This window comes from Anoplophora glabripennis, unplaced genomic scaffold, assembly GCF_000390285.2.
Source record: "Anoplophora glabripennis isolate ALB-LARVAE unplaced genomic scaffold, Agla_2.0 scaffold423, whole genome shotgun sequence".
NCBI lineage: Eukaryota > Metazoa > Arthropoda > Insecta > Coleoptera > Cerambycidae > Anoplophora > Anoplophora glabripennis.
In genome coordinates, this window is record NW_019416529.1 from 251,515 (window position 1) to 263,795 (window position 12,281).

General features: G+C 31.0%; 1 protein-coding gene across 1 annotated transcript in view; it reads left to right on the plus strand.

Moving 5' to 3' along the window:
- The window catches only part of LOC108911760 (titin), a 280,890-nt gene that overhangs the window by 204,230 nt on the left and 64,379 nt on the right, over positions 1-12,281 (plus strand). The window contains exon 26 of the mRNA XM_018716773.1: positions 10,221-10,580. Within this exon, the coding sequence (XP_018572289.1) occupies positions 10,221-10,580 (360 nt within the window). The remainder of the gene's footprint in view (positions 1-10,220; positions 10,581-12,281) is intronic.

A 12,281-nucleotide genomic window follows, 5' to 3' on the forward strand; every position in this document is an offset into this window, starting at 1 on the left:
CTTTATAATTTAAAATATTTTCGTGTATATTTACGCGATGAATCGGACAAAGAAGCAGCCTTTCATTGAATTTAATTACATATATTTAACTTTTGGTTATTTTCTAGTGGAAATCTAATCACTACATACTGTCTGTGATCTTAAATTATCTTTACTTGTTTTCAAATCAGCGAATTTTTGTTTTCTTTTTATCACACAATTGTTGAAAATTTTGGAAAGCAGATTGCTAAAATTAAATGCGATACATAAGTATCGAATAGAATGGCATGCCATTTAGAGACACCCAGTATATCATCTATCCGTTAATGAATAATCCTCAAAACATGCAAAGGACAGTAACTGAGCGGATGTAGATACAGACTGTACATAAAATAAGTTTAAAGAGTGAAGCAAACTTTTTACAATACCATTAAGTTTATATGGACTGCTGTCGTCTTTGGCATGCGTTTTATCGTAAACGTTAATCAAGGTTGCCGCGAAAATAGTAATAATGTATATTTATGTTAGAACCCACGTACTGTTTATGCGAAAATATAAACATACTATTAAAAAGAAATATTTATGGTATATTTTATGGTTTCTGTTTAAGACACGAGTTGCAGTTTTTTTTTTTGTAATGTGATGGTAAAAGAAATTGTTTATCTGAAACCTCCACCTCTGGCTTTTTTGGTCAAACCGATATTTCCTCTATATAAAAAATAGTGTTAGATACAAACGAGTAAACAAAAATACTTAGAGTATCCAGTAATTTTTATATCGGGTGTCCCAGAAAACAGTCATAGATTTCTCAGTTGCATTTAAGTCAATTTACTTTAGTCCAAAAATTGTTCGTCTAAAAGTTGCAGGGTATTAAAATCTTACTTTGCAAATGGTTTTTCATCAGAGGCAAAAAAAATATCTGATTCAAATTTAGTACACGTTATAAGGGTCCACGAAGAAATAAAAATTATCTTCAACTTTATCATTCACTGCGTCAGTGAAGAAATACATAATAGCTTCGGTTGTGAAAAAAAAAATTAAATTTATACATGTGAAATATTTAAAATCCCCGTATAGCCCAGTCAATATCTGTTTCGGAATGGATGTTTTATACAGGGTGGGCCATTAGTGTGAGAAAGTAAAATAACTCCCTTGTTATTCATAGTATAGAAAAAAAGTTTATATAAAAGTTGTACAGAATCAAAAAACCCAAAGGAAATAAATTCGAAACAAACAGGGTGATGAGTAAAAACGGGACACGCCAAATATTACATTTTTTAAATAGAAGACCCTGGATATTTTTAAACATATGGATTTCTGAGAAAATTCTGTATATGGCAATATAAACAGTTTAATATTTTAATGCGGGGTTGCCAAGTTATGTAGAAAATTTTTCGAATTTTGGAAATAATATAGCCTCGAAGAAGTTGTATTAACTTTCAACTACTAACACTGGGAGCATATTTGACAGAGTTATAGGTAAATGTTAGGCAAAGACTCCTATATTAGTTAGTATCGATATTTTATACAGATAATTTTTTATAATACGATCATTTTAAGAAAGTTCAAACTTGATTTTCTAAAATATTTCAAATGGAACACCCTGCATTTTATTGTTCTATTTTATTCACATATTGATCCACTTCAACTTTTATTAAGTATGTTCTACACCTAAAGTTGTTAGTTTTTAAAATATAGCAACATTTCTGGAAAAACCTAATTTTTATTATTTTCGGTCGCACGAAATGGCTTTTAGAAAAAACTGTCAGTTCATAATTTATCATTCCATTTTGAGTTAATTTAATTTAATTAATATTTATTTGTGGTATTCTATAAAATAATAAAAATTAAGTTTTTCCAGAAATGTTGCTAAGCATATCTTAAAAACTAACAATATATAGAACATGCTTAATAAAAGTTGAAGTGGTACGATATGTGAATAAAATAGAATAATAAAATACAGGGTGTTCAGTTTGAGAACTTTAGAAATTCTAAAAATGATTGTATTATAAAATATGCCCTGTATAAAATATCGATATTAGCTATTATAGGAGTCTTTGCCTAACATTTGCCTATAACTCTATAAAATATTTAGGCTCCAAGTGTCAGTGTTTAAAAATATACAGGGTGTTCCATTTAAAAAATGTAATATTTGGCGTGTCCCGTTTTTACTCATCACTCTGTATGTATCAAATTAATTTTGTAGTTTAGGTTTCTTGATTCTGTATAACTTTTATAAAAACTTTTTTTCTGTATTATGAGTAACAAGGAAGTTATTTTATTTTCTCACACTAACGGCCCATCCGGTATAATAACGCTAATTTTTGTTGGGAGTAGTTCTAAATATTATGTAGAATAATAATTGCGCCCACTGAAAAAGTTGTGCATAATTGTTAGCGCAAGAAAATTTAAAAAAATTAAAAAGGCACATTTTTCTCCCTTCTTTAATGGTAAAAGGAAAAAAAAGTTTCGCTCATATAGTCCCCCCACTCTTCACTCTTTGACTCTCTGCTCGATTCCTTTGAAATATATTAATCTTTTTTGCGTCAGAACAGTTAAAATATATTTCCGATTTAAAAAATTTTCATAGATATAAAGTCTTTGCGTCAAACAATCAAAATCACTTTTTATTGATATTGTACAGTACGTTGTTTTGCCGCAAACTCATTTCAACTTTGAGCTTTCGTATCTCGATGACGATTCATCGTATCCACAAGATCAAAAGTGGATTTTGTTCATTAATCCTTCCTCTATTTGATCATATAATTACATTTGAAGAATATGCAAATATGGTAGCTCCAGCTCTAAAAGTTTATCAGTATTTTTTCGAAGAAATTTTGAAAAAATTCTAATTGTCGCTAAAATCAGTAAAATCGAAAAATTTTATATAGGAATTGATAGTTGAGACTCCAAAGGGTATGTATAAAAATTGGAAGCTCAAAAGAATCATTGGTTTTACCGTGACAGAGAATTGAAAGATAAGTTTAACTCTGTATTTTCTTAATTCACAGTTCAATTGTATTGTGCGAAAATGTGCAATACTACCATACTATGAAGTACTCAGAACCATACTTTATAAATTCATGAAATAACGATATTTTTTCACGATTTTTTTTTTCGGTCCATAGGTACTGTACTGCAGCAACAATAATGCACATAAAAATATCGGATCACTTTTATTTTGAAGAGAATCCCAAAAGAAAACTCTTTTCCTTCGACTATTTTCTCTTATGTCAATATTCTTCGAGTTATACATGAAAGAATGGAGAAAAATGCGCCTTTTTTAATTTTTTTATTATTTTCTTGCGCTAACAATTATGCACAACTTTTTCAGCGGGCGCATATAGCAATTATCATTCTACATAATATTTAGAACTATTTCCAACAAAAATTAGCGTTATTATACGAAACATTTATCCAACCTACTTTTAAAACAGATTCTGACTGAACTAGTAATAAAATTTAGAGAAAACTGATACATTTCCATGATTCTAAACCAATGTTTATTAGCAACGTCGAAGCGTCAGTTCTTTTTAGTACCTACGTGTACCTCGTATGAAAAGAGGGCTTGACTTAGTTGTCGAAGCTTTTTCTACTAGATAAATTCTCTCTTCAAATAGGTATAATAAAAAAATTGAATACGAATAAAATAACAAAGCTGACATCAACTTCCGGTACAAGCGGAAATGTTACAGGGACAAAATTACTAGATTTGAAAAGAGCACACCCAAAAACCCTAGTGTGCCAATTTTCAAAATTTAAATCGAAGTAGGTTCTGAAATAATCTAATAGGCCACTCACTTTGAGTCACCCGATATATTTTTATGCATTTATAAAATGAGTAAAGAAATAAGTTCTTATGAAATAACATCTGAAAAAGATGCCCTTGAAATCTAAGTATTTTCCGTAAATTAATACTTTATTAATCTAAGAACTTTGAAAGCAGTAAATGAACATAATACAATCAATTTACAACTTTTTTAAAAACTACATTAGCAATCCAGGAAAATATTTCTTTGTCGAAGCAGTTGCACGTAAAAACGTTGCAAATAAATTTCTCAACCTCGATAAAATTTTATGTAATGCCAGTTTAGTGAAATATTGAATTCATATAATACTTTAATAGGAGCAAACCCATTTCTCTTCTAAATTGGCTTGATTGATTAATTCAGCAGACCGACTATTAGATTACTTTGTCTTCCCGTTTAATTGTGTTTTACGTCACCCCGCAACCTTCCGAGCGCCGTTTTATGACGAGGAAATCGAGAGGCCAGGATAATAAAATAATGCATAAAATTTTTCAATGAAGATTATTGGAGGGCGATTTTCTTGCTTCTTTAATTAGAACTGTCGTCTTTGTGTCTACTTTTTTTACGTCTTTACCTTTGTTACATCTACCGACTGTTTGGAAATTACTTTCATTTTACGTTGTTTGTCTTATATGCTGCGAATTGAAAACGAACAATAAAAAAAAGACTGCAACTTGTTTTAGGAAACTTATTGTACGTCCATTAGTTACATACAACCGCATTAGATGATTATTTTAAATTTCATCTGGAAAAAAATGAATTTTGTTCCATCATTTTGGGACACAGTGTATATTGAAAGCTTTAGGCCTAAATAAATTCGTCTGTTTTGAAATATGAACACAAAACTATAGAAAATGAAAAGAGTTTTAATATTGAAAATATTTACGGAGTCGATAGTATAACCACAGAGTAAGTAATACAGAGGAGACGGCCGGCGGAATGCCTTTGATGTCTGGACATTCTCTAATTTGACCTTGTCCCTTTAAATGGGGAGTGGGCAGTGTTGCCAGACTTTCTGTTTTTCCCTAGAAGCAATGTTGCTTTTACCTACTTTCTGTTTTTTTTTTTGAAAATTTACGTATTGGGTGATGTTGCGGTGTACTTTAGAAAGATATATTTTTGGAAAAGTATTCCAATTCACATTATATTTAGGAATATTTGACATACCTATATTAATTGCCCAAACAAATTAATAGTTTATTACTTATATTACTATTATTAGGTAATACATAATTATAATTATCGCCATTAGTTTCACCACTGTTTTTCAAATAAAGTTTGTGTATCAGAGAGAGGTGGTATTCAATAATCCGCAACCAAAAAGAATCAAATACCTCGTTCCTGAAAAGTAATGAACTATACAGCACTTACTTTAAATATGTGAGACGTTGAGACGTACATTATTTCAAAGTTTCGTTAAAAAGGAAATAGGAAATCTGCTGACTTTGACAATCTTTATGTGTTGACAATCTTTTAGGTTTTTTGCAATAATTGTGCTAGTGGTTTTATTCATTTTTGTCTTACGTAATAGTTTTATGACGTAAATTAATTCAATTAAAAACATAAGGAACTAATATAATTATATAAAAAATATAAAATAAAAAATTTAGTATATTTATTTAACTTATGGATTGAAATATAAAAAAAATTGTTGAAATACCCTTTATGTCTCTGGCTAACTGTGTATTACTGATTTGTTGACTGATAATTGTTTAATTAGAACTTTAATACAGTGGGTGAAATAAAACAAAAGTAAATGTAAATGACACTGTTCGATATTGATAGCATAGTCCAGCCGTCTTCAAACTTTTAAGACCTGCGAAATCCCACCAACGGGACCTAAAAAAAAATGTCTAATACATTTTTCTGACAGCACAAACGATGATTAAGGTTAAAACGTTTAAGCTGAAACCACATTACTCGTACCAATTCATGCGTAGACGCGTATTCTGTTGCACCAATAGAAAAGCCCACCTGCCCACTAACCGTCTTTCTAGTGGTTAATCGGACTAATGCCGACGCAGGCTTTGATTGATGAGTAAGGAGCTTCACTTGGATATTTAATTGTGGATCCTGTTAACGCGACGTATTTACGAACATGCGCATTGTGCACCGGACATTTAAACTGGCCCTTTAAATGGGAAGTGCACGTCATCTCTCTTTAATTTTCGCTTCTTTGTCTTACTGACACATCTGTATCTAATCTGTGGTATAACGTTGAATATTTATGTGATAGGAACACATAAACTTGTAACACATGTCCCAATCGTTGGGCGCGGGGGTGATTCGGTCGGATTTATTTTGATGTCGGTGTGTAAGTTGGCCTGCGTCTGTTTTTGACGATTTTCAGGTTTTTTTGTGAATCTAGGGGCATATGGTGGAAATATATACAGAACGATATCCTTTTCGTGCTAAAACGCGATTCTTAATTTTCGGCGGAATGATTATAATCCTATTTCTATTTCATAGTATCGTAAAACGGTGTATAGTTCTACAAGCACTTTTTGAATTATATGTGACAGTATTTGTATAAATAGATTAACAAATTAATTTTATACTCGTATATCAATGATAAGGTGTTTTATTATATCTATGACAACTACATTCATTTCCAATGTGTCAGAAATCTACTTGGCGAATTCTGAAAATTTTTTATTGTAATAGGCTTTCGACATTAATACGATATTAATTTGATCGATTAAGGGCAGAGAGTAGTGCTAAGGATACAGTGAATGGTAAAACAACAATATTCCAGCATTTGTGTATTTAGAAAATTATATTTAGAATGTTAAGTGAGCACATCTTTGGGAACGTTGAATGTTATTTTTATTTATTTTCATTAGTTTCAAAACTAGGCTAAGTATCTAGACGAATAATATTTACTACAGAAATGAACATTGAAAGGAACACATTTTATTTTATCTACCTGGGTAAACGTATAAACGTAATTATAAATTTTAGTAATGTTTCCATAAATATTCAACGAAAAATTAAAAATATCATACTGAGCTGCTAGCAATCGTTTTAAGGAAAAGATACTTTCTCTTTCATTGTTTATTTTGACGCTAACGTATTTGAAATACATATAGTATATGAATAAGGAGCAGCATGTCTGAAAATAGAAGAGTTTTTTGAAAAAAAATGTATTTCCGCATTTCGATTTTATGGTAATCTGTATTTAAATAAATATATACTAGTAGATAATTTGTTCCTTCTAAAAATGCATATTATAGAAAATTAATCAAACTGAAAACTATTGCAACGAACAATTTAAAAACTGCAAGAAATAGATTATGCCGAAGGCCACTTTTAACGATTTACACTGAAACAATTAGTTTTTTTCAAATACTTTACATAACAAAGTATTTTTCTATTAGCAATTGTTTATTGCAAAATCTTAAAATGTCATTCACTTCGGACTAGTTATATTTAGAAGATAAATTAAATTTTTTATTTTCATATATGTTTTTTAATTAATTATACTAAAATTCTGTCATAAATGTATTAAAAATACGTATGTACAGGGTGGTAATAAGTAATAATACTGATATTTTCGAGGCGAGTAATTCATGAACATTTGAGGGTACCTTTTTATATAAACTTTTTCTAAAAATGAATTTGGACTATACATTCTTAATTCTGTTACGTCTGATATGCAATTATCTTCATAATATACCTATTGCTATAGAACTACAGAAAATGAATAAAAACTAAAACAAATTCAGATTACTCAAAAAAAAAAAATTTTAAAATTTAAAAAAGAAAAATGCTGTTCGAGGTATACATCGGAGACAAATTTGTAGTAAAATAGACAATAGACGATGATGATGATAACGATGATAAAGATAGAAATAAATTGTTCAAATTTTAAAAGCACTAAAAAGAGTTTAAATTTTTTTGAGTTACCAGGAAAAGTATTATTTGTCCATACTGTTGTTTCTGCTAATAAAAAAATAATTATGACAGTAAGTTCGAATTTAAAGTTGAAGAAAGTGAAAATAACATATATTTTTTCTTTGAAATACAATTTGAAATTGAGTCGTTAGAAACGGTGCCTCCAAAAATTAAACACCTTTCCAGATATTTGCTTAATTACGATATTTTTCAAACTTAACAATGCATTTCCTAAAAGTAGTATTTCGATCTTTTTTATGGTAACAAAGTAATTAAATTATGATATTGACCCAATAATGATTACTAAATTTATTACATAATATACTAATCATATAAAAAATACAGGTATTAAAGGATAAAAAAACATGCGACTATTCGAACACAATAATAATTTATATATGTATCAGTACAGTAAATAAGAATATAAAAATATCAGAAAAAATTTGACGCCGCTTCAACTCTTAAGCTGCATTTACACTGAACAGGAAACATTTTATTATCCACAGCTGTACAATTATTGGATAGGCAACATAATATTCTTAAAAAAATGTATATAAATAATTGTTTAATTCGGAAAACAAATAGTTTGAAAGTGTTGAAAATAAATTATTTAATTTTCGCATTATGTTTTAAATTCACTTTAATTTATTTATGAACCGATTTAATTCCGTTTTTTAACGGTAGATCGTAAAAAAATCTATTTTATCATATAACACGTGAATACAATTTCATTTATCAAAGGCAAATGTTTAGTATTTTTTTTGAAGTCAAATTGCCACTGGATTCTGCCGCTACTCAGTGCGATCTGTACCAAATTTTGTGAATAAATATTCATTATTCATTGTAAAATTAATATCAGATATCATTTCGGTTCATCAGAAATAAATTAAATAAACAACAAATAAAATGCTCACCAGTGTGTTTATCTTAAATGTGGAATAGAGCATTCCAAAAAACGACATACAAGGTGATTTCACTTTAAATACAGAAACTGTAAATAGCTGCTACTATTAAAAAACACCAAGAAATACTTTTCATTCATTTAATGTAACAATACCTGAATTTAACATTATTTCTACAAAAAAACACCAGTAGCGTATTTTTTTCTTAGGAAAATGGGGCATCACCTCCAGTAGCACGCCACTGGTTAAAGCTACAAGGTTAATATTATATCCAATAAAAGGTCTAATTAACATTATGCCTCTAAAAAATTGAGGCTAACATGATTAGTTTTCAAAATATTTGAAAAAAACGAAATTTTGGAAATCCGTTTTTGTTTCATTTCAGCCTTGTTTGAGGTGATATTGAAAAAAGAAGAACACTTTCTCTTGGCCACTTTTTGCTCTCTATCGAATGGCATAGTCAATTTTTATATGTAACGTTTTGTCTCTCCAGGTTCATCATCAACTTAATTTTTTTTAATACGATCATAGAAATTGTATTACGTTCTTTGCAAGCCTTCATGATCCCCAATCCTGTACTGCCTCAGCCCGAACCAGATTCAGACGTTTTGTCTCGAAAAATTCATCTTCAGTGTATTCGTTCCAAATTTATCTAATTTTTTTATTTAGATTTCTTTGTTTACTGAATTATCGTACATTGTAAGTGTCGTTAGACCCTGTGAAATCGATCTAGTTATTCAAACTATTACCACCACGTGTTACAGTAAAACATTTATTATTATTAACTATTACCATCACTTGGTCATACTCAATAAGTTGTTGCATCAAAATTAGAACATTATTACAATTTTAAATTTATTATGACATATTAATTATTAAAAATGCATATGAACAACCAAAACGCCAACTGAATATTATTCTTTAAAAAATTTCAGTAAATGTTCAAAAACATTTCCGTTTTGGCAAAGGTTGAAAATAAAGATCAGCGTAATATTATTGGAATTTATTATACCTGTAACCGCAACTGTGAAAGAGCATGACAGATGTATTTGTAGGAATATCCTGAAAAAAATAGATCGGAATTTGTTTGAATTCAATCAAATATTTCGAAAACTAATCATGTTAGCCTTGATTTTTTAAAGGCGTAATGTTGGTTCCCTGATTATGCAACTTGCCCCCATTTAAGCCTGTTTGTATCTCTTATCGTTTCCGAGATCCCCGTAGTGAGAAGCGAATTTGTAACAGCCTGTATATTTTTTTATAAATTTTGACACCCTGTATCTCGAGTTCCGCAGGAAAAAAGTTTATAGAGCAAACTCTACTTATTTTTTGGTAATGAATCCAGTCCTTCAGTTTCTGTATTTAAAGTGAAATCGTCACATTTAAAAAAAGTTTGGTTTACATTGTCGAAACCCTACAGTCAATTGTTTTTTTTAATATAGATACTTCTCTATCTCTATATCGCAACATAGTCTGCTTTTGTCGTTAACATTTCGTCCTAGGTTGATATCGGAAGGAGTTAGAGAAGAATCTCGTTAGAAAGGTAAAAAAAGGGCTTAGAACGTCACGCGATTTACCCTGTACATCTAGACCAATTAGCGCAACAATAATCAAAGACAATGCACCGCTGTTGCAGGTAGAGGAAGACGGTGACGTCAACATTCTCCACATTACCGGCGTGACATGGGCAGATGCCGGCCAGGTGAAGTGCACCGCGACTCAGCGCTCCGAAGAAGTGGCAGTCGCGAGCTGCAGCACCGAGCTGACGGTCGTTAGAGATTTCGACGCGCTTGACGACGGCAACAGTGACAGTGGTACCTCCATGGACGTGCTGGGTGAGGAGTCGCCGCCGGCTGAGGCGCTTGTGTCGGGCGTCGAGGAGCCCGCGATGCTCCTGAGGGGGCCCCAGGACACCACGGCCCTGGTAGGGGACCGAGTGCTGCTCAAGGCCACCTATATGGGTCATCCGGAACCGACCGTGAGGTGGACCAGAGCGGTAAGTGTGTAAAGGAATGCTTTGTCACTTTCTTCGGATATTGTTATTCAAATTTTGTTTACTTCTCGCGACGTTAAGGACATGTGTGCGAGGATGTCTTGGCGCTGAGTCAGGTTTAGGCGTGTTGCGTGTATTTAATGCCTTTAATAGTCACAGAATTGGCAGTGGCGAGATGGACGGGGTGTTGGGTATAAAAGTCCCCAAGCGGTTATCTCGAAATCCTAAAGGGATATTAACTAGTTCTAGTATAAATAGCTGTGACTACAAAATGAGAACCGGAGTTCACTTTAAAGTAATTATAGGTAGTAATTTTTGTTTTTTTTTAATGACTTTTAGATTCAAATATCTCAAAAATTAGAGATTTTTCTGAAAATATAGAACTGAGGAGTGGTAACTTTATAGGTACCACACAGTACTTCATACAGTACCGAGATATTTCTTTTGGGTTTCGAAATATTCGACCAATATACAATTTACAAAAATATTTAGTATTTTGTTTGTCGCAATAAACAATTCCACTCAAGGGCGTCGCCAAGAGGGGGCAGGAGAGGGCAGCTGCCCCCCTAGAAATTCGAAAAAAAGTACAAAATTTTCTTATGGAGGTATATCGGGGTCCGAGGGAAGTGAGGAGCGCAGGGAGGGTCCTATTCTATTGAAATTATTTGCGATAAACATTACCTATATAGCAAAGAAATCTACTCATATGCACATAGCATACATATTGACTAATTAACAACATAAAAATATCATATTTAAATAGTTTTAAATTATATTTAATGAACGCATAAAGACTATGCAGATGTGGCAACAGCGCTGATAATTGACTAGCAGTTGTACACACTGCGAACCTACAAACCTCGGACATCGGAGATATTGCGCGTCAAATTCGGGTAAAGATGCGTACCTGTTCAAAAATGTATTGTGTGTAAACTATGTAAAATATAAATATTATATATTGCAAATATATCGTATTATCCTCGCGAAGATTGTATCCTTTATTTAAAATCCGTAAATCATGTAAACTGGTAAAACAACGAGAATTATATTAATTTAGTTCTAAAGAAATAAAATGACACTCGCGCCCATCTATCGTCCAAGTCAAAGAAAATGTTGGATGCAATTTTGAAGGTTCTGTGATAGAAATTACATTATTACTCACTGTTCGTGTTTTTCATCTCTATTTTAGTAATGTTACAAAAGTTTTACAACTATAACTAATTTTTTAGATATAAAATTTGCTGAGAAATATTTATGTTCCTCTGTTATTCCGTACAAATGCTTTTATCTCAAGTATTACTAATTATATTAATCAAGTAAAGAAAACTATGTAACCCTAAATATTATTGGGTAATGATTACGATGTTTTTATAAACCATTAAATATATTAAAAGGATTTCTCAACTGTATTTTTTATTCCAATAAATATATCACAGCTTCCTAGTATTTTTTAATTAATCTAGTTTTTTAAAAACATTACAAAAAATCATCTGTTGTGGATAATTTATGGGATTTAAGAAAAATGTATATGTTTGAAATCAATTTCGTTTTTATCAAGTCTTTCAAATGTATTCCCTCCTTGCTGTCAGCTGATTGCGACGTTGCCACATTAATCCTCAAGTCAGACAGAAATGCAATTATTGGTTTCTGTTTCTAATTAATACAGCTGTACTATGTTCAAAACTTACATTAGTTTTACATCAA